A 26155-nucleotide genomic window follows, 5' to 3' on the forward strand; every position below is an offset into this window, starting at 1 on the left:
CCTGCTGCCGGGGCCAGGCAGCTCTGCCAAGTCGGTGCCAAGGTCACCAGCCCCTGACAGGGTCCCCAAGGTGTCACTTTGCTCCCAGGACTCGACTCTGCACCCGCTGGCTGCGATCCAGAGGCAGGGTGAGGAACCCAGAGGCCTCGTCCCAAAATCCCACCAGTGTGGCTCTTCTATCCCAAAATCCCACCAGTGTGGCTCTTCCTATCCCAAAATCCCACCAGCCCCAAAGCAACAAGCCCTCGGGCAAGCAGGGCTGGCCACGGGCACGTTCCCAGTGCCAGCCCCAGCCCCTCTCTCCAGGAAAGAGCAGCCCCACGGGTTCACCCACCGTATCCTGTTTTTGTGGAAAGTCGATCCCAGCTCTGACCCTGCTCCTGGGAATGCCGCAGGAGATGCCCCAGGAGGGCTCTGGGTGCCAGCGTGTGCCACGGCTGCCAGCCCAGCAAAGCCCAGCCTCAGCCAGGAGCTCGTGCCACGGGACAGGGGACAAGTGTCAGGGACACCCCCCTTCCCTGGCACACGCCAGGAGGGCCCAGTCCGTGCCAAGGAGCTGCAGGCTCAGCACTGGGACACACCTGGACTGGCATTCCCAGAGCCACCAACCCTCCCAGCGGGGCCGTGGCAGTGCCAGGCGGTGCCCAAACCCCGCTGTCCTCACCCAAAGGGCACCCGCTGCACCCCTGGGGACCCCCCCACGGTGTCCCCCACCTCACCGGGGCTGTGGGGGCTCAGTCCTGGCAGCCGGGGCTGCGTCTCCATCCCATCCTGGCACCCCATGCCCTCCCCTCCCGCTGCGCCCGGGAGGAAGCAGCAGTTATTGCTCTTGGAGACAGCGGTGGCTTTGCTGCTTTTATATTTTTTTTAATAGTTTTTTTTATATATAGGGTTGTTGTTTTTTTTTTTCCTCCTCTATTTTATTTCCCTGGGTTTTATAAAAAGCACCTGACCACAGCAGGCAGCTGCAGCAGCCCACGCTGCACCCAGCTGGGCTCCGGCCCTGCGGCACCTGGCACCCCCAGGGACCCCCGCAGCACCCTGGCCGGGCAGGGGGGCTGTGTCCCCGCACCAGGGGGTTCGGGGGGCCCCGCAGCCCCAGAGAGGGGGTGCCACCCTTCCCCATCACCCCTGCCCACGGAGCCACGGATCCGCGTGGCCACGACCGGCGCTGGGGGTGCCCGGTCCCCCCTCGTGGGGGCTGTGCTGTGCCCCCCACAGCACCCCGCAATCCCAGCAGGAAGGACGGAGCCGAGGTGGGCACACAGCCCCGGGACCCCCCCCGGGGCTGTGCCAGCCGTGGGGCTGCCCCGGGCCACGGGGCCCGAGCCCGGCGCCGCCACTCGCCCCGAGCTGGCCGGGAGCCGCGAGCAAACATCCTCCGGACGTTCGGGGAGAGCCGAACCGGCGGGGAAGGAAGGGCCGCAGGCGGGTCAAACCCTGCCCCGTGCCGCGGGGCAAACCCTCCCGCCCAGCTGCAGGGGGACGAGCCACACCCTCCGTGCCTCAGTTTCCCCCGGCTGCTCCTGCGAGACCCCTGGGCGCTGCTGAGTCACCCCCCCACCTCCCGCCAATCAACCGGAGCAGGACGGACTCCCCGCCCAAGCCGGGCCCCAAATTTAAACGAGCCACCGACAAGCCCAGCGTGGGGAGGGGGGGACAGCGAGGCCACCGGTGTCCCCAGCCGCGGGGGACCGGCGCCCCCGCATATCCCGTGGCGGAGCAAGGGGGCAGAGCCAAGCAGGGCGGCAGGATTTGGGGCCGAAGCAGGAGGATTCGGGGCAGGAGGGCCCCGCGGGAGGCTGGCCCGGAGGCCACGTGTCGCCGCGGGCACCCATGGGCGCTGCCGGCAGCTCCGCGCCCCGGGCCCGCCGCTGCCCCGGGCCGGGCAGCGCAGCCGCCGCTCCCCGCTCGGGGCCGGGTCGTGATCAACCTCCTGACATCCTGCGCGATGCTCTGACTCACCGCCCCGGCGAAGAGAAGGAAAAGCAGCTTTTTCTAGAGGCACCGACTTCCTCCGCCAGCGAGGCTCTGCCCGCTGCCAGCACCCCGAAACCCAACCCCGCTCCCCAAAACACAGCCGGGAACGGGGCTGCTCGGCTGGACCAGCCTCCCTCGGCCGGGAGCGTGTCCCTCTCTCTCTCTCTCTCTCCAGGTGACAGTCTCCCAAAAGTCCTTCTAGGGGCACCCCAAAAGCCATGCCAGAGCGTCCTGGGGCTCAAACCCCCAGCACGGCTGCTGCGAGCCCGGGGGCAAACAGCCCCGGCACAAGGAGCCCCTTGAAGGATCCTCGCCATAAAGAGCTTTTTCCTTCGCGTTTACGCAAACGCAGCGTCCCCGAAGAGGCTCCGGAGCAGGCGGGCTTCAAAGAGCCGATTCTTGTCCTGCGCGTCCCGGGACACGGGGATTTTCCAGGCCGGTGGCCAGCCGGTTGCCTCGGTGGGTGGCACATCTGCCATCGAAGACCGACAGCGCTGGGAACGGGCTGGTGGCAGCCTGGGGACCGCAGAGCCACAGGGGCCGGGGTGGGCACTCTGCATCCCCGGGCACGGCGACAGGACGGGTGCCAGCTGCCGCCCGGGCATCGCCCACCCCGGCCCGGGCAACCGTGGCGACAGGGCTGTGACCCAGCTGGGTCACCTGCAGCCCGCACAGCGGGGACACGCACACGCCCCGTCCCGCCCGGAGAAAGTGGCGGCGCTCCCCGCGAGTAGGCTCGGCCACGGGCGGAGCCGGCGGCATCTCGGGACCGCAGCACCGACCCCCCCCCGGGATGCCAGCCCCGCTTCCTGGCGCAGGGACCCGCTCGCCCCGCGGCTTCCCGGCGCTTCCCGGGCCCCACGTGCCGGGGGAACCCCGCGCCCCGCAGCCACCGGGACACCCCCGGGGCGACTCCGCGGGCGGGCACCGCACCGGGGTCACCTTTAGGGGGGATCCCCGCACTCACCGGCGAGCAGGGCGAGCGGCAGCAGCAGCCAGTAGAGCCCCGCGCAGAGCCCCCGCCGGTTCATCCCGCCCGGGGGGGCCCGGCCCGAGCCGCTCCGAGCCGTTCCGCCCCGCCGGGGCTGGGCTGGGCTGGGCTGGGCAGGCCCCGGTGCCGACGCCGCTGCCCGGTGCCGCGGCGCTCCCGAGGCGCTGCCCCCGCCCCGCGCCCGCCGCTTTATAAAGCGGCACCGCCCGCCCCCCGCCCGCGGGGCCGGCGCGGCCCCAGCGCCGCCCGCCGGCACCGGCACCGGCACCGCCGCGAGCTGGCCGGGCTCACACGGGCCCCCGCAGCCCCGCGGTCAGGGGAAAAAATATATCGACTCAAAAGGAAAAGAAAAAAGGGGGAAAAAATGAAAGAAATATCAGCAGATGTGTCTCGTGTTTATTTCGTCCGAAAATGAAGTGAAAGGCAGAGTTAGTTTTTGTTGGGTGTTTGTTGTTGATAGCAGGGTTGAGAGGCGCTGCGAAGAATGGGGAGCTGGGAGGGCTCCCCCAGGAGATGATGGGCAGCCCTGGGGCTGGGTGCTGTGTCCCTGGCACCCAGGAATCATTCTGTGTACCTGGGGCTGGGTGCTGTGTCCCTGGCACCCAGGAATCATTCTGTGTACCTGGAGCTGGGTGCTGTGTCCCTGGCACCATGGAACCATCCCGTGGTCCTGGAGCTGGCTGGGAACCATCCCGTGTTCCTGGAGCTGGGTGCTGTGTCCCTGGCACTCAGGAACCATCCCGTGGTCCTGGAGCTGGGTGCTGTGTCCCTGGCACCATGGAACCATCCCGTGGTCCTGGAGCTGGGTGCTGTGTCCCTGGCAGAGCTGGGAACCATCCCGTGTTCCTGGAGCTGGGTGCTGTGTCCCTGGCACCATGGAACCATCCCATGTTCCTGGAGCTGGGTGCTGTGTCCCTGGCACCCAGGAATCATTCTGTGTACCTGGAGCTGGGTGCTGTGCCCCTGGCACCAGGGAACCATCCCGTGTTCCTGGAGCTGGGTGCTGTGCCCCTGGCAGAGCTGGGAACCATCCCGTGGTCCTGGAGCTGGGTGCTGTGTCCCTGGCACTCAGGAACCATCCCGTGTTCCTGGAGCTGGGTGCTGTGTCCCTGGCACCAGGGAACCATCCCGTGGTCCTGGAGCTGGGTGCTGTGCCCCTGGCAGAGCTGGGAACCATCCCGTGTTCCTGGAGCTGGGTGCTGTGTCCCTGGCAGAGCTGGGAACCATCCCGTGGTCCTGGAGCTGGGTGCTGTGTCCCTGGCACCATGGAACCATCCCGTGGTCCTGGAGCTGGGTGCTGTGTCCCTGGCACTCAGGAACCATCCCGTGTTCCTGGAGCTGGGTGCTGTGTCCCTGGCACTCAGGAACCATCCCGTGTTCCTGGAGCTGGGTGCTGTGTCCCTGGCACCATGGAACCATCCCGTGTTCCTGGAGCTGGGTCCCTGATCCCTGGAGCCGGCCCCACAGTCCCACATTGCCCAAGCTCGGTGCCCACTGCAGAGCCAGATGCAGACCCACACCCCCTGGAACTGGGAGCCCTGGAGTGGGGTCACATCTGGGGCTGGGCTGTCTCAGTCCCAATCCCAACCCAAATCCCAGTGGATCCCACCAGGCACAGCTGGTGGCACGGGCAGTGTGGCAGTGACACCTGGCAGAGCTGGGCACCACCGGCCCATGAAATCTCCACATTCCTTGGCTGCCCTGCACTTCTTGTTTTCCCATCACGGTGAATAAGCTGGCATCCAGCTGGCACACTGCCACACTGCTCCCCACTCTCCTCTGGGCTCCCTCCAGAATTCCAGGGCCTCTTCTCTGCACCCCAATTGTGCCCAAGTGCAGCCATGCAGGCAGCCGTGCCCACAGCATAACCCCCAAGGCAGGATGGGCCCGATGGCTCCCAAATGTGTGTCCATGGGTTCAGTGGGCACAGCCCCTCGTGGGAGCAGTGGGAGCATCCTTATCACAGGCACTCAGCTGCATCCGCCCTCATCCTGGGATCCGGAGGGAGCCGCTGGTGGAAATGAAACACAATTCTGGTGGAAATGAGACACTCACAATTCTGGTGTAAATGAAACACAAATCTCGTGTAAATTAAACACAATTCTGATGTAAATGAGACACAATTCTCGTGTAAATGAGATACTCACAATTCTGTAAATGAGACGCAATTCTCGTGTAAATGGAACACTCACAATTCTTGTGTATAACTTCTCATTACACAGACGTGAAGCTCAGCATTAACACCACCTCCACAAGGCCCAGGTATGACCCCTGGCACCACCCCAGGGACCAGCCCCGGGTATGGGGATGACCCCTGGCACCACCCCAGGGACCAGCCCCGGGTATGGGGATGACCCCTGGCACCACCCCAGGGACCAGCCCCGGGTATGGGGATGACCCCTGGCAGCACCCCTTGGCACCCTGGCAGGCAGGGATGCAGGACAGGGTGCTGCAGGTGCCCGCAGCAGCTCTCGCTCCCGCCCAGGCCTGAAAAGCCGCAGGCAGGCAGGCAGCGAGGCTGTGGAAGCAAATGGGCACCGGGAATGGCACCCCAGAGCCCTGCCCTGCCCAGAGCCCTGCGCTTTGCCAGCCTCGCTCAGCTTTTACAAGGGATGGGGGAGACTCGCCAGGCTCTGTAAAGTGCTGCGGGCACGGCCTGAGTGCCCGGCCTGCCAGTGATGGGCCGGAGGCTTCTCCCAGCCCCGGGCACTGCCAATGGAGCAGGGAGGGGCGTGGGGCAGGAAAGGCGAGCGGGGGACGCTGCAGGAGCTCCCGCAGCCCCTCGTTCCAAGGCTGCACCCCGGAGGGAATCCATGGGGCTGGAAGCCAGCCCGGGCTCGGCCCCACGTGTGGGGGACACCCAGCACCATTCCGGATAGAAACTCCCGGCTTTTGCCCCACTAGTCCAGGCGGAGCGGGCAACCTCCATCCCAGCAAGGCCGGAGGCCCCCGGAGCCCCCCGGAACCCCCCCGGGTCCCCCACGTGCAGCCCCGTTCCGGGGGCGCGGCCCCTTTAAGAGCCGAGTGGCGCCAAACCCGTCTCACGTGACCGCTGCCCGCCCCCCGGTGGGCGGGGCCTCGGCGCGCGGGCTCCCGCCAAGAGAGAAGCGCGCGGGACCGGCCTCACGTGGTCTGGGCCGGGACCGCGATCGGGACCGGAACCGGGATCCAAACCGGGACCCAAACCGGGATCGAGATCGGGACCGGGACCGGGACCGGGACCGGGATCCGGACCGGGATCAGATCGGGACCGGGACCGTGACCAGGACCGGGATCCGGACCGGGATCAGATCGGGACCGGGATCAGATCGGGACCGGGACCGTGACCAGGACCGGGATCCGGACCGGGATCAGGATCGGGACCGCAGCCATGGCCCAGCTCCGCCTCACCGACTTCTTCAGCCAGACAAAAGCGACCACCGGAGCCCCGGCCAAGCGCAGCGGCGGCCGCCTGCTCAAGGCCGCCCTCGCCGGTGCCCCGGTGCACCGGGAGGAGGAGGAGGATGGTGTCCCGGCGGGGCTCAGCGCCCGCTCGCTGCCGCTGCCCGGTTCGCCGCGCACCCCGGCCCGCGGGGGCCGCCCGGCCCTGCGGGGCATGGCGGGCAGGAAGCGGAGCCGCCGGGACATGGAAGCGGAGTCGCCGGTCGGGGCCCGGCTCGGGGAACCGAGCGGGAAGTCGGCGCGGAAGAGGCTGGAGCTGCCCCGGGACGCGGAGCCGGGGTCTCCGGGAGCGGTAGGGAGGTGGTGGGGTCGGGGATGCTCCGCTCGCTTCCTCTGGGATGCGGCCCTGAAATGGGATGGGGGAGGGTGAGGGCGTGTGGAACCATAAAACAACCGTCCCGCCAGTGTTGGGCCCCTTTTCCCCGTGCGGGACCCCCGAACTTGCCTCCCCTTCTCATTCACAGTCCTCCCCTCACCGGGACGTAACCCTGTCCCAAGTGCACGGGCCCCAAAACTCACCCCCTTCATCCCCCCTGCCCCTATTGCAGACCCCCCTGTGGCTCCCCCCTCCCAGCGCAAGATTTTGGGGGGCACAGGGGAAGGGGTTGGGGCGGGTGGGTTCGCCGGACAATCCCTGACTCTCCTCTCTCTTGCAGGCCACCAGCTCCTCGCCTCTGGCCGCTCCTGGACCCCCGGCACCCCTGGCCCAGGAGCTGTCCCAGGAGCTGGCCGTGTCCCCCGCGGGCCGTGGGCAGGACACGGGGCCAGAGCCCAGCCCGGCGCGGCGCCTGCAGCGGGTACGGGCTGACCCCTGCGCGGGTGGCTTCGGTGCCGCGTGTCCCGCTCTGACCCCGTGTCCCCTCCCTGCCCAGGAGGACGTGGCCGAGCTGCAGGGCCGCCTGCAGAGGATGAGGACGCTGGGCCACGTCCCCTCTGTCCCCAGCGGGACCGGCGGGGACCTGCGGAGCCGCCTGGAGCGCGTGCGGCAGCTGGAGCTGCGCGCCCGGCAGAGGAGAGCGGCCGCCGGGGACACCGGGGCGGCAGCTCCCGAGGGCCACACCGGGTGAGGAGCAGCTGCAGGAGGGATTTGAGGGGGCTGCCACGGCCCTGAAGTGGTTTTGTGAGGGTGTGGGGGCTCTGAGCGCTGTGACACCCATGTCCCAAGGTGACGTGACCTCCATACCTCCTCAGAGAAGGGGTTGGGGGTGGCAGCTGGGCACTGTGTCATCACCCTGAGCCTGTCCTGTCCTTCCCTGCAGCCAGCAGCCCCCGGCCTACCAGCGCTTCCACACCCTGGCCCAGGACCTGCCCCCGGGGCTGACGCTGCCCTACAAGTTCAGGGTGCTGGCGGAGATGTTCCGCAGCGTGGACACCATCGCCGGGATGCTCTTCAACCGCGCCGAGACCGTCACCTTCGCCAAGGTCAAGCAGGGCGTGCAGGACATGATGCGCAGGTGAGTTGGCCAGGTTTGGGGTCCCAGCAGCCCGGTTTGGGGTCCCAGCTGAAGCTCTGGGGGTCCCCAACCTCTGTGGTGCTGTCGCAGGCAGTTTGAGGAGCAGCACTTGGGGCAGATCAAGGCTGTGTACCCCAGCTCGTACCGGCTGCGCCAGGAGAAGAACGTCCCCACCCTCAGCAGCGGCGGAAAGAAGTCTGAGTATCAGCTCACACTGGAGCCAGTCCTGGGGGAAGGTATGGATGGTTTTGGGGTGCCTGGGAGCTGGGGTACGCTTAGTGCTGGCTGATCCCTGGATCTATAGGGATGCTCTTTGCTTGCTCCATTAAATGGAGCTTCTGAACGTGTTGGAAGTGGGAAACAATTCGGGACAGGAGGGACAGTGTCCAGGCAGTGACTCGGCTCCGTGGCAGGGCTCTGATCCCGTCCTTCCCGAGGCTGCCATGGTTTGTGTGGGTGACACCCGTGTCCCTCCTGGCAGAGGAGAAGGTGGATGGGCGCCCGCACCTGTCGGCGTCGCGGCTGCTGGAGCGCCGGAGGGAATTCCACCGCAACCTGGTGAACATCGTCAGGGAGCACCACAAGGTGAGGGGCACCTGGCACCCCCTACGCTGGGGTTGTCACTGGTGCCACCCAGGCTGAGGGACACGGAGGTTCCTCCTGGAGGTGGCCTCTGAATTCGCTCCCTGTGTCACCAAGCCGTGCTGGGAGCGCGGGGCAGCGGCTGCTCCGGTGTCCTGGTGCCGTGACACAGCTCTCGCTCCTCTCCAGGCGTTCCTGGCTGCCCTCAGCCCTCCCATGGTGGTGCCAGAGGAGAAGCTGACCCGGTGGCATCCCCGCTTCAACGTGGACGAGGTGCCGGACATCAGCCCCGCGGAGCTGCCGCGGCCGCCGCGCGAGGACAGGCTGAGCACGGCGCAGGAGGTGCTGAGCGCGGCCCGGGGCATGCTGAGCCCCAAGGTGAGGCAGGGCCAGGGGCTGGCTCCGTCTGTGCCACCTCTGGAAAGGTGTGGGTGGCTTCCCACTGCCCGAGGGCAGGGGTAGGTGGGATAGTGGGAAGGAATTCCTGCCACAGGTGCCCAGAGAAGCTGTGGCTGTGCCATCCTTGGAAGGGTCCAAGGGCTGGTTGGATGGGACTTGGAGCAATCCGGCATAGTGGAAGGTGTCCCTGCCCAGGGCGGGGGGCTGCAAATGAGAAGAGCTTCCAGGTCCCTTCCCGCTCAGAGCATTCCACAATTCCACCAAGCACCCCAAACTCCCCTGTGCAGGCAGGATGGATCAGGATCACTTGGGCTGCCGGGTGACGGCGGGGGCGGCAGAAGAGGGGAAACTTCTCTTTCCTCCAGCTTGAACTGCAACCCAACTCCTCCTCCCTCTTCCACATGAGCAGATGGAAAAAGCTCTTGCCAACCTGGCGCTCAGAACGGCCGAAGCCAGCGCGGGGGAGCCGGCGCTTCCCAAATCCCCGGCCCCCGCCAGCACCTCGGGCGCGCTCAGAGGGGTGTCCCAGGGGCTGCTGGAGCGGGTGAGTCTCCCCGTCCTGTGCCAGGGGCCGGGGGCAGTGCCCGTGCCCGGCCCGGCCCCTCAGGGACGCGCGGCGGTGTTCGCAGGTGCGGGCCAAGGAGGCGGCGCGGCTGGCGGCGCTGCTGACGCGGGACGCGCGGCAGGAGCGGCGGGCGGCGCGGCTGGCGCGGCTGCCGGCCATGGCGCGCGTCCTGCGCAGCGTCTTCGTGGCCGAGAAGAAGCCGGCGCTCGCCATGGAGCTGCTCTGCGCCCGCCTGGCCGACAGCTGCCCCGAGCTGGTGGCGCCCGGTAGGGGTTGTGGGGTTGGGAGGGGGGTCTCTGCGGGAGGAGGGGGCTGAGAGCTGATCCCGGTATTCCTGAGCTCCGATCCCGGTATTCCCGAGCTCCGATCCCGGTATTCCCGAGCTCCTATCCCGGTGTGTTCCTGAGCTCTGATCCCAGTGTGTTTCTGAGCTCCTATCCTGGTGTGTTCCTGAGCTCTGATCCCGCTATTCCTGAGCTCCGATCCCAGTGTGCTCCTGAGCTCCATCCCCGGTATTCCTGAGCTCTGATCCTGGGGTGCTCCCGAGCTCTGATCCTGGTGCTCCTGAGCTCTGATCCCAGGGTGTTCCCAAGCTCTGATCCCAGGGGTTCTTCCAAGCTCTGACCCGCAGTGCTCCTGAACTCTGATCCTGGTGTGTTCCGAGCTCCAGACCCCAGTGTTCCTGAGCTCCGATCCTTGGTGTTCCCAAGCTCTGCTCCTGGTGCTCCCGAGCTCCAATCCTTGGTGTTCCTGAGTTCTGATCCTGGTGTTCCCGAGCTCTGCTCCTGGTGCTCCCGAGCTCCAATCCTTGGTGTTCCTGAGCTCCAGACCCTGCTGTCTCTGAGCTCTGATCCCAGGGGTTCTCTCGAGCTCCAGTCCTTGGTGTCCCTGAGCTCTGACCCCGGTGCTCCCACCCACAGGTGAGATGGAGAAACACGTGCGGCTCTTTGCGGAGCTGCTGCCCGACTGGGTGGGCATCCACGCCCTCAGGACGGACACCTACGTCAAGCTGGACAAGGAGAAGGACCTGGGCCTCGTCACCGAGAGGCTCCACAAGGCGGCCAAGGAGGCTGGAGCCCTCTGAGCCCCTCCGGGGTTGGGTTTTTTTCTGTGCAATCTCCTCAAAATGTAGCAAATCCCGACAGCGCTCTGGGTTCGGGGTGGGCTGGAGGGAGGCTCGTCCTCGGATGGCTGAGAAAGGGCAAAGTGCCTTCATTTAACTAATTTAACTAATTCCTGTGGTGGGAGCTGTGAGGGTTGTAGGTCCCCGTGTCCTTGAGCAATCCTGTGTCCTGGGGGTGATGATGAAAGCGACCCTGACCTGAGGAACCTTTTCCTCTCCCTCTCCTGGTTCTACCCTAACCTGAGGAACCTTTTCCTCTCCCTCTCCTGGTTCTCCTGAAGGTTCAATGCATGAGGGGTCTCCTGAAGGTCCAATTTCAGAGGTTTCTTCCATTAACTGGGTCCTGGTGGGGTGAAGGCAGAGAGGGTGACGGGCAGGAAAGAGTGAGAGAAAAAGTCACAAATGGATGTTTCTGGAGCTTCGGGCCTCGTTCTGTTTTTAAGGGAGGGAAAAAGCATCTAAAAGCATCTTGCAGTCCTCGCTGGAAACAACTACAGGACTTGTCAAAACACATTTGTATTAAATGTTTTAAATATAGTTGACTTGTGTTAACCCAGCGCTCGTCCTCGCTGCTGTCTCGTGGTTCTCCATGGCAATTGGCGCCGGGAAGGGCTGGGTCCTCATCCAGCTCCTGGAGAAAGACTCACTGGAAAAAGTGAGCGTGGGCTTGCAGGAGCTGAATGCAGCTTTTGTAGATGGGGCTGGGGCAGGCAGGGCTGACAGGGTTTTTTCTCCCAGGGGAAATCCCAAAGCCACTCGAGCTGAAGTGGCTTGGGAAGAGGGACAAAGAGGGTGAGGATGGCTGCAGAGGTGCTGGGCAGGGCAGGGGTGGGAGCTGCCTGTGTCACACACACCTCACACTGCTCCTGAGCCTGGCTGGAGCTCCTCAGGGACCTGCTGGGAACAGGGCCTCCATCCTTTCATCCCCTGCTGCTCCTGGGCAGACTCCCCACCTTAAAAGTGCTGGGCTGGAGTCTTGGCAGCATCTGAGATCCCACAGCATTTCCTGTGGGAGCAAGAGGCCTTCCTCCTCCTCCTCCTCCTCCAGGCCCGTGCTTGCCCGGCCCTGCTGGCAGGAGCGTGCCCTGTTTCCAGGGAGAAGGGATTAAACCCAACCCAGGGCTGGGTGTGAGGCTGGGGGGCTGCTGGGTGAGGCTGGGGGGCTCCTGGGTGAGGCTGGGGGCTGCTGGAGCAGGCTGGGCTCTCAGCCATGCTCGGGGAAGGAGCAGGACTGGAGAGGAGCTGGAAGCAGCAGCCTGGCAGCCACGCTCACATCCCATGGAGCTCCCGTTCTGCTCCTCAGGACAAAACCCTTCTCCCACCTGGAAGCTGCTCCTGCCCAGCCTGGTTTCTCCAAGGCAATGACATCAGGGGCTGCTGGCAGCCCAGGCACCGTCCCCACGTTCCCTGATGTCACCTGCTGGCACTGATGTCACCTGCTGGCACGGGCAGGGCTGGCGCCACTTCCCAGCTCGCAGCTGCTTTCCACGGCTCCTTGGGGTGGAATTGATGTTTCCCCTCTCCCCCGCAGCAGGGACCCTCTCCTGGTGCCAGGGCTGGGAGGTGCTGCTGCCCTGGCTCCCCAGGGGCCCTGGGGGTCATTCCCCAGGGAATTGTGCTCCTCGGTGTGAACTGAGCAGCACTGAAGGGGTTTTTCAGGAAATGGGGGTGGGAATCAGCTGGAATGCTCTTCCCAAGTGGAAGGGCTGGGTGGGGAAGGGGAGCTGAGCTGAGCGAGCCTCTCCAGCCAGAGGTTGGTGCAAAGTAAAGAAAAGGTACCCGAATGCTCTCTGGAAAACAACTCCAAGCATTTGGGGGATGAGGGAGAGCTCACACCACAGCCTTGCCCCACCGACCACCTGGGGCTGCAGGGAGACACTCCCAAGGGTCATTCACAGCTTCAGCCACAGCAAGAACAGCTCTGAGACAGCTTAGGAAATATAAAAATACATCAATATTTATTTTACCTGTGAGTCCAGTCCCTGCTGGGCCAGGGACACAGTCCCTGATGTTTTTAGGCTTGTGGAAGTTTGGCACGTGGGGATTTAGCTGTGACCAAACTGAACCGTGCTGGAGGAAGCATCTCCAAACCCCCCTCACACACCTGAGACCACTGCAACACCTCTCCCGTGGCCTCAGCTGGCACCAGCTCTGAGCTGGCAGCAGCCTGATGGCCCCAAACAGCCCAGCAGAGGGGAGGCAGCAGCACAGAGTGGGATGTGGGAAAGGAGATGGGGAATTCCTGTGCTCTCCAGGGAAGGAGAACACTGCCTGGGCTCACCCCACAGCAGCACCACCCTGATCTAAGGACACAGCAGACATTTCATTCACCTGAACGAGCACAGCCCTGGTGTAAGAGCAACTTATTCTGGTGTGAGTGACAGTCCGGGGCAGCCAGCCCATCCTGAGGTCAAATTCAGCAGGATTTGTCCCTTACAGAAAGAATTGCTTTTTGCCCATCTCCTGTGCTTCTTTGGGAATTTTTTAGCAGGTTCCTTGCAGGCTGACAGGCCCAGCCCAGGGAATGCTGGTGCCCTGTCAGAGCTCTCCTGCCTCAGCAGCAATGTCATCACTTTGGTCTCCTAAAAACCACAGATTCAGTGAACTGCATCTTGGTCTCCATCCCCCACCCAGTCAATCAGCTTGCTAAAAGGATGAACTCCAAAAAGGGATCATTACACTCAACACAGTGCCTGGGAAATTTAGGATTGAAGAGCATCTGGCCATGCTGTGTTTAACCCCCTTCCCCACCCCCCTGTGACACCCAGAATCACTACAGAAAGCCCCAGATTTGTTCCCAGTGCTCCCTCTCCCTGCTCCTCCTCACTCATACTGCAGCAGGGAGTAGAAAGGGATGGAATTGAGCTTTTCCGACCCTTTCAGGGCTGTCAGCTCTATGATCACCAGGCACTCCAGGACTTCAGCCTTCAGCCTCTTCAGCAGCTCGCAGGCAGCACGCATGGTACCTGAGGGGGGAGAAACATCCTCACTCCTGGGGCAGCTCCAGCCCACAGCCACCCCTGCTGCTGCCAGCCTGGGGACACCAGAGCTGTGGCTACCCTGGGAGTGTCCAAAGCCAGGCTGGACAGGGCTTGGGGCAACCTGGGCTGGCAGGAGGTGTCCCTGCCCATGGCAGGGGTGGGGCTGGGTGGGATTTAGCCAAGGCAGCCATTCCATGCACACAAGGTGTCACACGTGCTTCCCTCACCTCCGGTTGCCAGCAGGTCATCCACGATCACCACTTTCTGTCCTGCTTCCACAGCATTGCTCTGGATTTCCAGCTCAGCCTGCAGGGAGCAAAGAGCAGCTTTGTTTTGGTCTGGCCTTGGAGAGAAACCCCTCGTGGAGCTGCTGGTTCGTGCTGGAACACAGACAAATCCTCGGCGACATCAGCCTAAACTCAGCACCTAAAATCCCCAAACCCCACGAATTCCAGCTACAGGGGAACGCCACAGAAGCACGGAGCAGGGAGGGGACTGCTGGGCCAAGCCTGCGGCACGCCAAAAATCCTGAACTCTCATCGTGTGAGTTATGGTGGAATCTTATCCCAGAGCACTTCTCCAGCGAGGAAAATCTCGCTGCGATCCTCAGAGCAAGGAAAATCTCCCGTCACCCGCCGGAGAGCTCTGCCCAGAGCCAGATCCAAACTGGCACCTGTCTGCATGTGTCACCCCAGCTCGGCCGGCCCAAACAATCCTCGTGGCTCCGGCGTGGCTCTGGGGGCTCTGCTGCTGTTCGTCCCAGCGGGAGCAGCTGCGGGGTCACGGGGCAGGATGGGGGGAGCCACGCGGGGCAGCTCTGACTTCCAGCACTGCCTGCCACGCTGGGGGACACTCTCCGTGGCCATGGCCCTGAATTCAAGGCAAAGAAAGCCACCGAGCAGCGAGTCTGAGCGCCAGCCCCCGAGGAGAGCGGCGGCGCAGCAGCAAGCGTCAGCCGCGGGCACGAACGGCGCGAGCGTGGGCGGCCCTGCCGGGCTTGTGCCAGATTACCCACGGCAGCAGAACCAGCCGGGACCCCTCCCCAGGGTTTCAGCCCCCCTGGCCCCCCAGGGCTCACCCTGCCGTACTCCAGGCTGTAGGAGATGGACTCGGTGGCACCGGGCAGTTTCCCCTTTTTCCGCACGGGCACGAAGCCGATCCCCAACCTCTGCGCCAGCGGGGTCCCGATCAGGAACCCGCGGGAGTCCAGGCCTGGGGGCACAGCAGGAACAGAGAATCACTCACCCTGGAAAAGGCCTCCAACACCACCAAGTCCAACCATCTGCAGCACTGAGCCACGTCCCCAAGTGCCACATCCACGTATTTTTTGGATAAGTGACTCCCTGGGCAGCCCATTCTGATACCTGATCACCCTCTCACTGAATTAATTTTCCCTCATATCCAACCTAAAGCCCCCCAGGTGCAACTTGAGGCCTTTTCCTCTTGTCCCATCACTCAGAATAATTTCACTGGGGGAAGGTCTTGGCACAGCCCCTCGGTTTTATCCTCCCATTCTAAAAGCAATTTGCTCCTCAAGTCACACCTGAAGGTAGAAAACCCAGCCCACACTCCTGTTCTGGCCCCAGGAGCCCGTTTCCCTCTGCTCTGACCCTTCTCCTTGGAGATAAAGGCAGCAGGGCCCTGCTATCAGCCCTGCCACACCAGCAGGAGCTCTGCACCTGGGGCAGACTCCACTCAGCACACCTGGGCCAGGTTTGCTCTGTGCCCCCTGGCTGTGGGCCAGCCCAAGCAGTGCCCTCCTCAGCGCTCTGCCGGGCGAGCTGAGCTGGTCTGGCCACCAAGGTGGCTTGTGCTGGCCTGGGAAGGCTCCCTGGGGAAAAGCAGCTGGGCCAGGGCCTGCCTGCCCTGGGCACAGCGGGGGCACACTGCGAGCTTTGGGTGCCCCCTCCTTTCTGGCAGTGAATTGTGGAAGTGCCACATCCCACGGCAGCATTTCAGAACTCACGGGTGGAGGTGAAGGGCAGAAACTGTCCTGGTGTCACCACATGCCAGAGGCCAATATTCAGGTGATTTTTGTGTCCAAGGGCCACCCCAAACTTCCCACCCCGGACACGCTGCTCTGCCCTGGCCTCAGGGATGTCCAAGCAACACTCACCCACGATGAAGTCGATTTTAGGGAAAGACGCCCTCACATGATCCTCCAGAAGATCAATCAAGGTCCTGAAGGCCACAGGATCCTTCAGCAAGGGGCTGATATCGCTGCAACGAGGGAGGGCAGCGGGTGAGGGAAACCTGTGGGGCTGCCCTGGAAACGGGGAGAGCCCGAAGCCAGGGGAGGTTCCACAGCCCGGGGGAGGCTCCAGAACCTGGGGAAGGCTCCCGAACTGGGGGAAGCTCCTGAATCCAGGGAAGGTTCCCAAACCCGGGGAAGGTTCCCAAACCCGGGGAAGGTTCCCAAACCCGGGGAAGGTTCCCAAACCCGGGGAAGGTTCCCAAACCCGGGGAAGGCTCCCAAACCTGGGGAAGGCTCCCGAAGCTGGGGGAGGGCCCCAAGCCCAGGGAAGGCTTCTGAACCCGGGGAAAGCTCCCGAACCTGGGGAAGGTTCCCAAACCCGGGGAAGGCTCCCAAACCCGTGAGAGGTTCCCAAACCCGGGGGAGCTCCCGAAGCCGGGGGAGGCTTCAGAACCCGGGGGAGGCTCCTGAGCCCAGGGGAGGCTCCTGACCCCAGGGGAGGTTCCGGAGCCCAGGGGAGGTTTCTGAGCCCAGGGGAAGCTCCTGACCCCAGGGGAGGTTCCGGAGCCCAGGGGAGGCTCCTGAGCCCAGGGGCGGTTCCGGAGCCCAGGGGAGGCTCCTGCCTGCTGCTGCCGGGGCCAGGGACGGGCAGCGGGGCCCGGAGCCGGCAGCGCTTCCCCGGCCCGGCTCCAGCCCTGCTCCCATCCCCATCCCCGCTTCCACCCCAGCGCTGGCTCCACTCGGCGCCGGTTCCCTCCCCGCTCCCGCACCGGAACAGCACGCCGGGCTGCGGGAAGTCCGGGAAGGAGCGGACGCGGTCCCGCAGCGCCCGCAGCCGCCGGTCGCTCATGGCCGCCCCGCCGTGCGCAGCCGCCGCAGCTCCGGCACCGGCACCGGGCGGGGCGCCGCGGCTCCGCCCGCCGGGGCGGCACCGGGCGGCACCGGGCGGCACCGGGCGGCACCGGGCGGCACCGGGCGGCACCGGGCGGCACCGGGCGGGCACCGGCTCCGGGCGGGCACCGGGCGGGCACCGGGCGGGCACCGCAGCGGGCACCGCAGCGGGCACCGGGCGGCACCGGGCGGGCACCGGCTCCGGGCGGGCACCGGGCGGGCACCGGGCGGGCACCGCAGCGGGCACCGGGCGGGCACCGGGCGGGCACCGGGCGGCACCGGGCGGGCACCGGGCGGGCACCGCAGCGGGCACCGGGCGGCGGTGCCCGAGGGACGCGCGGGTGAGGCGCCTCGGGGCGTGGGGCGTCCGTCCCCTCGGTGTTTGGAGCTCCGGTACCCCGGGATGTGGAGCTCCATTATCCCAGAGCATTGAGCCCCAGTCTCCCCGGCACGTGGAGCTCCGGTACCCCGGAGCATTGAGCATCCGTCCCCCCGGTATTTGGAGCTCCGGTACCCCGGGATGTGGAGCTCCATTATCCCGGAGCATTGAGCATCTGTCCCCCCGGTATTTGGAACTCCTGTACCCCGGAGCATTGAGCATCCGTCCCCGCGGTATTTGGAACTCCTGTACCTCGGAGCATTGAGCATCCGTCCCCCCGGTATTTGGAACTCCTGTACCCTGGAGCATTGAGCATCCGTCCCCGCGGTATTTGGAACTCCTGTACCCCGGGATGTGGAGCTCCATTATCCCAGAGCATTGACCCCCAGTCTCCCCGGTGTTTGGAGCTCCGGTACCCCAGGGCATTGGAGCCCCAGTTCCCCCGGTATTTGGAGCTCCGGTACCCTGGAGCATTGAGCCTCAGTCTCCCGGTATCTGGGGCTCTGGTACCCCAGTTCCAGCCCCTCTGGTATTTGGAGCTCCGGTACCCCAGGGCATTGAAGCCCCAGCCCCCCATATTCGGAGCTCTGGTATGCTGGAGCATGGAGCTCTGGTGTCCCCGTGCACAGAGTCCCAAATTCCCGGTGTACGGAGCTCTGATACTCCAGACCTGGAGCTATCCCAGTGCCCCCAGCCCCCCATGGAGGTGTGGTACCCCAGGACATGAGGCACTGATACCCTCGGTGTGTGGAGCCCTGGCACTTCACGCACAGAGCCCAAATCCCTGAGTGCATGGAACTCTGATAACCCTGGCACATGGAGCTGCAGTTCCCAGGGACATGGAGCCCTGGCACCTTGGCACATGGAGCTGCAGTTCCCAGGGACATGGAGCCCTGGCATCCTGGCACATGGAGCTGCAGTTCCCAGGGACATGGAGCTGCAATTCCCAGGGACATGGAGCCCTGGCACCTTGGCACATGGAGCTGCAGTTCCCAGGGACATGGAGCCCTGGCACCTTGGCACATGGAGCTGCAGTTCCCAGGGACATGGAGCCCTGGCACCTTGGCACATGGAGCTGCAGTTCCCAGGGACATGGAGCCCTGGCACCTTGGCACATGGAGCTGCAGTTCCCAGGGACGTGGAGCCCTGGCACAGCCCCTGGCTCCCCTCTGAAGAGCTCCCAGGTACCTGCTCCGTGTGGAGCTGGGTGTCCCTGCCTGACCCCAGCCTCAGAAAGGAGCTCCCTGCCTGGGGGTTTCATTTCCATCACCCTGCCCAGCCTTCCACACACAGCAAACTCCTCAGGACTTCACTCTTTCCTGCTTTTCCATCCCTCATCACCTCGTGTGAACTCCTGGAGTCATTCTGTGTTTGTTAAACCCGTTGGTTGGGATGAGGGACAATAACACAGCCCCAGGTCCTGGACCAACAGCTCCTGGTGTCACCGAGCCCTGGGCAGGGCAGGGAGCTCCCCCAGCTCCCATCTCCTGCTGGTGAATGTTGTTTGGCCATGCAAAATCCACCAAATGAGTTCAGTTCTCCTGTTCCATTAGCAAATACACCTTGGATCTGCTCCAAACCCGTCCGGGCACGGCTCGCTGTGGAAAGCAGGAGCAGTTTGAGCTGTAACACCCCTGGCTGAGCTCAGTGTTTGCTGCTGAGAGCTGTGACCGGGAAAACTTCCCCCACACCCTCTGGAGAGCCCCTGCCATGGCAGGGACACCTTCCACCAGCCCAAGGTGCTCCAAGCTCCTTCCAGCCTGGCCTTGGACACTTCCACGGGCAGCCACAGCTGCTCTGGGCAGCTCACAGGAGGAATTTCTCCCTAATATCACATCTAACCCTGCCCTCTGGGGAAATCATTCCCCCTTACCCTGTTCCTTGTCCCCAGTCCTCTCCAGCTCTCTCAGAACCCCTTCAGGCACTGGAAAGAGCCCTCAGGTCCCCCTGGAGCCTCCTCTTCCCCAGGCTGCACAATCCCAGCTCCTGTTAAGGTTAACTCCCTCTGCTGCCAGAGACAGCCCGTGCTGCCTTCACAACCATTCCCCCACAAAGTAAGATTTTCCCTGCACTCAGATCATCTCTTTGGCACCAGAAGGATCCTCTGGGGCAGCTGATCCAGGGAAGCAAGGAGGGAGGAAGGACAGGGCCTGCCAGTGGAGCCATGCTCGCAGCGCTCGCTCTCTCTGCCTGGCCTGGACGCCTTCCTCTGGTGACCTTACAAGCCCAGCACTGGACAATGAGCTGCTCCAGCAACTCCTCTTCTTCCTGGCAGATGGAATTGCTGATGGAATTTATCTGCCTACTCGTGGAAATAAATGAGCAGGAGCTTATTTCCTGGGAAAAAGGATCTTTTCAGCCTGCCAGGCAGCTCTGCTTCTGCCTCTCACTAACGGAGGGGCTGGAACGGGGGGTCTGTGTCACCCCTGTCCTGTTTGTGACCCCCCCACGATCCCACCCTCACACCACATGTTCCTGTGGTTGAGTGAGGCTCCCAAGCCCCTCATCAAACCTTCAGCAGGATGAGCTGCTGAGTGCCCCCACTGCTCCACCCCATAGCCAGGGCTCTCTCTTCCTCCTCCTCCTCCTCCTCCTCCTCCTCCTCTGGGATGTGGGGTCAGCCTGTCCCCATCAGTTCTGCCGGGAAGGGCACAAAGGTTACACCGAATTGGACCTGCGGTGAGCCAGCTGCCAGAAATCGTGGTTAAAAGACAACATTCCTGAGATTCCTGTCTGAACTCCTCATTTACCCCCCATCTCCAAGGATTCCAACTGCACCCACCGGCACAGACTGGACTGGAACACCCCAAGGAAATCAGTTTTCCCCGTGATTGTTCCACCTTTCAAACAACCCTGCTGACTCCTACTGCAATTTCCATCTGCAAAGAACTTTCCTAGGACCCCTTTCCAAATGTGATGTCAAAGGGCTCTGGAATATCACCGGGAGGTGACTCCACATCCGCTCCTCGTGGCTTCGAGCTGCTCTGTGCCTGGCAAAGGAAAAACCACCTGGAATTGCCCCAGGGAACGCTGGCTTTGCCTCTTTTCTGGACACCGAGGCCATCAGTGATTGAAAAGTGCTTTTAGATCCTGCTAGGAGAGGTGTTATTAGCCAGGGAGCAGAGAAACTGGGAATACAAAAGCTTGGGAACTAACTTTAATCGGCTTAACCAGGCAATTAAAGAGTTGTGCTGAGCCTGGAAGTTTCTGTTTGTTCAGGATTTTAACACTTCAGTGTGAAGTGGAACAAAATGCCCCAAATTTCAACATCCCCCTTGCACCAGGGAAAACAAGCACAAAAATTTCCCTGCAAATCCACTGGAATGTTTCGTTTCAATCTCAGCTGAGGAAACTCATGCACTTTAAACCCTTTAAAAAAAAAAAAAAAAAAAAAAAGCCACAACAAATTTGAAATATCTTCTTTCAACACCAGAAGAATGCAGCTCCCCAGCCAGATCCCTGGGCTCGGGATGGAAGCCTCGGACCTGGTTTTGTCCCCCTAAAAGAGGGAAAAGCGTCGTGATCCAGCTCTGCCTCCCTGGGAGCAGCAGGTTGGATCAGGTCCTTGGAGGAGACACAAAACTCCTCTCCCTGCCCTGGCCAGCCTGGCTTTTGTGTCTGATGCAGCACGAATGGATTTGGCTGGCATTCCAGGCTGCTGCCTTTTATCTGCTCTCCCTTTCAGCTGGGAGTTGTGCTACCAAGCTCCTGTCACCCAGGGGGTGTTAAGTGACTCCAAGAGGGACAAAGGCCCGCAGAGCTGCCAGGCTGCCTCTCTGCAGAAGCTGGAAGGCAGAGGTTTTTATTCCCTCCTCAAAGACCACAAGCTTCTGGCTACGGATCCACCTTTATTTAGGATTTATATAATCCCAACTCGACTGCAAGCAACAACGGTGGAAGGGGATATAAAGAAAAACAGGCAAATGGAGCCTTGGTGTTTCAAATAGCCATTTTCCAAAGGAAAAAAGAACCCAAAATGGGATTTCAGTTCTTCCCTTACAGCTGTTCTTAAAACTTGACAGTTTAATTCAAGGGGCACCACAGTGTCGCCTCCTGATAACATAGAAAAACATCCAGTGCTACCAGAAAACAAAAGGAAAAGTCGATTTCCAAGTATTCTAACAGCTAGGAGAGATGGAAAACAGGCCATTCGAACTGCAGAACAGCTACTTGGAAGCTGAACAAGCAAAGGAACTCTTAAGAGAATAAAAGTGTGTTTAGTTTGTAAAGTTTCCCAGTGCTGAGGACAAGGGCAGGATCCCTGGGGAGGGATTTCTCTGCTGGCTGTGCTCCAGAGGCTGCTGGGGACTCTGCAGCCAAAATTCACCTCCCAGCACCCCAAACCTTCCTCCCCCACAAACTCCATTCAGTTCTCACCTTCCACGGGTCCTTCCTCAGCTGCTGGAATTCTTTCGTGGGGTTATTTCACTGGGGAAAATAATGAGTCCCCAACCTTGAGGAGATCTTTATGTGAAACCAGGAATTTTGGGATGCTGTCCACGATGTCTGGGAAGGGCTGGAGGTGACAGCTATGGAAATGCCACTGCCACTACTGTCCCAAGTGCCACAGCCTCCTTCTTGGAGACATCAGTTCCACTTCTTTTAGTCAAATCCCACTGCCCCAGAACAGCCCCAGGTTTCAGCAGCAAATCCATGGGACTCTCACTCCCTTCCCTAGGTGCAGAACTCCCCATTTTCCTTTGACACATTCCTTGGGCTCCCCTCGGCCAGGCAGGGCCGTGCTCTCCTCGCTGCTGCACTCAGGGCACTTTGCAGGGCATTAACCTTGGCTCCAAGTGTTGGGAATTGATCTGCTGCTTCCCAGTTCCAGCATTCAGCTCCCCAAATTGTTCATCCCCAGGGACCAATTTGCCACTGAAATAATCCATTTGTCGCTGCAGGATTTGGAATCAAGGCTCCACTGCTGCAGCCAGAGCCCGGAACAGCAGCCGGAGTTCTTCCAGGATTATTAGTTCCATCCATTTCAGAAGCAACTCTGCACGCAGGGTGGGATGATAACAGAGCCTCAGGGGCAGAGCTGGGAGGCTTGAGAGGCTCAGCTAATTGGAAATTAAAGACAAGAAAGAAATTCTTCGGACTCCTAAGCCAGGAAGATATTGAGCTTTTAGCATTCAGCATAATAAACACAGAGAAAGGAGCATCACAGCCCTAAACTCCAGCATTCCTTTGGCATTTCTGAATCCTAGCTGGAGAACAGAAGCCACCAGCAGACCAGTTTGGCTGCTGCAGGACCCTGAGTGGATAGGAAATCCTCCAGCCCCACTCCTGCCCCAGTTCCCAAGCTGGGCAGCTTCAGGCCAGAACTCAGGATGGTTTTTAAGGATGGTTTTTGAGGGCAGATGTGGCCCCTTTGTGGCCCAAGTGGGCAGTGGGGGCTGCAGGCACCATCCCCACCCCGTGCTGGCCCTGCTTCCCCCCAGCCTCTGAACTGCACCGTGTGGGCTGGGAGATTGATCCGTGGTAAAAATAATTCCAGGAAAACAAACCAAGTTATTTTTAAGCCCAGTCAGTCCCATGATCCAGGAGGTGGATCTGGGAAAGTGCCCCAAAGCAAGGCGTTACTCCCTTGGCTTACAGGTGAAATCACAGACTGCATTACTGATAAATTAGTTTATTTTTCCTCGTTAGTTCTTCACCTCACAACTTTTAAATCTGTACAATTTTAGGAAAGGCATTCATTTAAAATTCCTCCTATTAGCCAGCTGTAAAACAACTATTCCTATTTAAATTTAAAGCAGAAGCTTTGTCACGTTAAACCCTGATTATTTATTATCTGCTACGTGTCCTTTTATTCGAAACAGACACGTCATGGCTTCACTTACTTGCTTTCAAGTGCAAAATTTCCCTCCAGGATCCGTGTCCTGAGAGTACTCCAGGAATGAGGAATGAGGGTTTGCTGTGCTGGGAGGGGGGACAAAGCCCGTGGCTGCTCAGAGCAGGTTCCAGGGGCAAAGCAGGATGTGCCAAGGTGCAGCTGTGAAAGAGAAGAGGAGGCAGCAGAGGCAGGGACGGGGAGGAGGTGTCAGAGCAAATCCTGGGGGCAGAGCAGCGTGGCCAGCCCAGGGCCCAGCTCTGATCCTGGGGGAGCTCTTCCTGAGCAGCACAAACTCACCAGTGCTGTTAGCTGCCCAGGATCTGAGGGCTGACAGGATTGCCAGGGAGCTGCAGCCACGGACTCCCTCCTCTGGTGGAATTTTACAAGTTGTACAGCGAGTGCAGGGCTCTGACAGTCCCAGGGACAGAGCTGTGGGATCAAAGTCACTGAGCTTGGAAAACACCTCGGAGACCATCGAGTGCAGCCCCCAGCAGCACCACCACGGCCACCCCAGTGCCACATCCTCGTGGTTTTTAGCATTTCCAGGGATGGGCGTATCACCACTGCCCTGTGCCAATGCTTTTCACCTTTTCCATGAAGAAAATTCCCTGATATTCAACCTGACCCTCCCCTGGCACAACTTTCCTCCTGTCCCTGTTCCCTGGGAGCTGTGCAGAGCCCCCAGGTCCCCCCTGAGCCTCCTTTTCTCCAGGCTGAGCCCCTTCCAGCTCCCTCAGCCCCTCCTGGTGCTCCAGCCCCTTCCCAGCCCCATTCCTTCCTCTGGGCATGGAGAAGCCCTAAAGCACAGGTGGAGCAGCCCCGCGAATGGGGAATTCCTGGTTTTATCTGGTCTCCTGTGCTGACAGACCCACAACTGCTCCCAGCCCTGACCTCACCCCTGAGGGAGCTGCTGGCTACATCTCCCAAGCCTTGAGCTGTGTCCAAACAAGGAGAAATGTTATGGATGAGCTGGAAATGCAGTGATACACTTGAAGGACGATTAGGAACATCCTAAGAAATGTGGGCTATAAACAAATGTCACTTGCAGATGTGCAGGGATCCCTGAAACGCTGGCTGGGATTTCTGAGAGGTGCAACAGCAAGAGCTGACCCAAGGGCTGTTCTCATTCCAGTTTAATGGGATTATCCAGCTTCAGCAGACACACACCAGAATTCCCGTGGAGGGGATTACAGGTACATAAACCATGGGATGGGGGAATGGGAGCGTTTGGGATTACAGGAGGGTGGGACAAGCAGCTGAGAGCACAAGAGCAGAGCTCTCAAGCAGCTCCAGGCTTAGCTGGGGAGGAATTTGAGCTGTTCCCAGGTACAGAGCACCTGGATTTTCCTAAGGCAGCACAACATCACACAGACAGGGCAGGTGGACTGTGGGAAACACTGCAGGGGTGGAAGAAGAGCTGTTGGTGGGACAAATGGAGAATCATGGAATGGTTTGGGTGGGAAGGGATCTAAACCCTCATCCTGCTCCAGCCCCTGCCATGGGCAGGGACACTTTCCACTATCCCAGGCTGCTCCAAGCTCCTCTGGGCACCCTGTGCCAGGGCCTCCCCACCCTCAGAGGGAACAACTCCTTCCTTACATCCAATCTCAGCTGCCCCTCTTTCAGTGTGAACCCAAACAGGCTCAGGCTCCCTGCAGCTGCTGCCCTGAAGGCCCAGAGGAGGCTGGTTTTGCTCCAGACAGGTTTATTGGAGACAGGGAAGGGTGTGGAACAGGCTCCAAGGCAGAGCAGGGATCTGCCCTGTGGGATTGAGCAAAGGCTCTGTGCTCCTCTGGCTAAAGGAGAGCTACAGGCAGGCTGGGGAGGGTTTGCACAAGGAGAATTCCTCAGAGAGCTTGTGCTGGAAATGGGGTCAGGAGTTAAGGGCTGATGCCAAGGGGCATTTCTGAGCCTGCACTTGGCTGGGCCCAGAGCACGAGATGGGAAGTGTGGCTTGGCCCAGCTTTAGACCCAGATTTTTGGATATTAAGGAAAGCCCCAAAATGAACACCTGACCCCCAGCTCCCCACAAATGTCCTGCACCAACAATTGGCAACAGAATCCTGGAATGGTCTGGGCTGGAAAAGACCTGGAAGCTCATCCAGTGCAATCCCACTTCCACTGTCCCAGGCTGCCCCAAGCCCTGCCCAGCCTGGCCTTGGGCACTGCCAGGGATCCAGGGGCAGCCACAGCTGCTCTGGGCACCTGTGCCAGGGCTTCAGCACTCCTACAAGGAAGAATTCCTTTCCAATATCCCATCTCTCCCTGCCCTCTGGCAGTGGAAGCCATTCCCTGTGTCCTGGCACTCCAGGCCCTTTCCCAAAGTCCCTCTCCAGCTGTCCTGGAGCTCCTTCAGGCACTGGCAGGGGCTGTAACCCCAAATCCAACACCCACCTGAGGAGAATCCCCCCCTTTCCTTAAACCATGACCTAGGGAACGTTTGCAGCTGCACATGGAAGGAATTCAGGGCATTCTCCTCAGTTCCAAACCCCTCAGCTGTGAGCAGGAGGGACCCCTGGTTTGCACCCAGAACTCACAGATTTGGGGAGAAAGGAAAAACAAGCTGATGTGCAGAGCTCACAATGGAAATCAAATGTTAAAACAACAAGCTACAGGCAAACAAAACATGGGTGGTTTGGGCAGGGCTCTCTGGCAGCTCCGAGTTTCCTGACCTGTCCCGTGGCTCCTGTTGGGGCACCCCAGGGAGCAAGGCTGGGTGGAAGGAGCAGCAGTGATCCACGGCATTTTGGAGCTGATGGCAGAGTCCTGGCTGTCCAGAGAGCTCTCACAGCTGACCCAATCCTCCCTGGAGTTACCATTTAGGGAAAGAACTGGGGGAAGAGAGGAGTAGAGGCTAAACCCTGAGCACGAGGATTATAAACACTGGCCCATTTGGAAGAGCAAGTGATGATATCATGCACACATCACACCCTTCCCGTGTAAACAGAGTGCCAACAGGAGCAGGCACTGGAAAGGGGATGTCCAGCTGCCTCTGGGGAGCTCTGCAGGGCTGCAGCCATCAGTGAGGCCAGGAGCATTTCTTAGGATCAGATTCTGGTGCTTTCAGGCACTTCCCAAGCTTCTCGCAGCCCGGAGGGGACCAATTCTGTTAAAAACAAACAGAAACAGACACAACCATGATTCACACCAAGTATCTGCTGAGCTCTCACCCCAACCAGCTCTTTATGATCCTCACAAAGACACTTTTATGTGCTGCTTGAAAAATGAAACTCCTCTTGCAGCCGAAGCCTCTGGGCTCATAAACTTCCCCACTCCAAACAGTGGTGAAATAAAAGCTGGGAAAGGCCACAAATGCTGTGCAGCAGATGATTCCCTCTC

At 61.3% G+C, this 26155-nt stretch overlaps 3 protein-coding genes across 4 annotated transcripts in view; 1 reads left to right on the forward strand and 2 right to left on the reverse strand.

The window, feature by feature from the left end:
• The first annotated feature begins 6341 nt into the window (after window positions 1-6341).
• On the forward strand, window positions 6342-11092 carry CDT1 (chromatin licensing and DNA replication factor 1). The gene is made up of 10 exons (XM_031505899.2): window positions 6342-6704; window positions 7069-7209; window positions 7285-7475; window positions 7672-7866; window positions 7957-8102; window positions 8348-8451; window positions 8638-8826; window positions 9257-9391; window positions 9477-9678; window positions 10333-11092. The coding sequence occupies exons 1-10, from the start codon at window positions 6342-6344 to the stop codon at window positions 10494-10496; spliced, it is 1830 nt and encodes a 609-aa protein (XP_031361759.2). The 3' UTR covers window positions 10497-11092.
• A 1374-nt stretch (window positions 11093-12466) lies between these two features.
• On the reverse strand, window positions 12467-16574 carry APRT (adenine phosphoribosyltransferase). The gene is made up of 5 exons (XM_021526994.2): window positions 16481-16574; window positions 15633-15736; window positions 14595-14728; window positions 13744-13822; window positions 12467-13501 (listed from the first exon to the last, which is right to left on the reverse strand). Exons 1-5 carry the CDS (start codon window positions 16558-16560, stop codon window positions 13359-13361), a joined length of 540 nt encoding a protein of 179 aa, XP_021382669.2. The 5' UTR covers window positions 16561-16574; the 3' UTR covers window positions 12467-13358.
• A 6022-nt stretch (window positions 16575-22596) lies between these two features.
• The window catches only part of GALNS (galactosamine (N-acetyl)-6-sulfatase), a 43145-nt gene continuing 39586 nt past the window's right edge, over window positions 22597-26155 (reverse strand). The window contains exons 14-15 of one of the 2 annotated variants that reach the window (XR_013340768.1): window positions 23114-25922; window positions 22597-22975 (exon numbers count right to left, since the gene is read on the reverse strand). Coding sequence is in view for 1 of the 2 variants with exons in the window: in XM_077786393.1 (XP_077642519.1) it covers window positions 25836-25922 (87 nt within the window). In the remaining variant the exon portion in view is untranslated. Of the gene's footprint in view, window positions 25923-26155 lie in introns of both variants that reach the window. The other variant, XM_077786393.1, reaches the window with a different exon arrangement.

The sequence above is a fragment of the Lonchura striata genome, chromosome 13 (assembly GCF_046129695.1).
Source record: "Lonchura striata isolate bLonStr1 chromosome 13, bLonStr1.mat, whole genome shotgun sequence".
In the NCBI taxonomy this organism is placed as follows: Eukaryota; Metazoa; Chordata; class Aves; order Passeriformes; family Estrildidae; genus Lonchura; species Lonchura striata.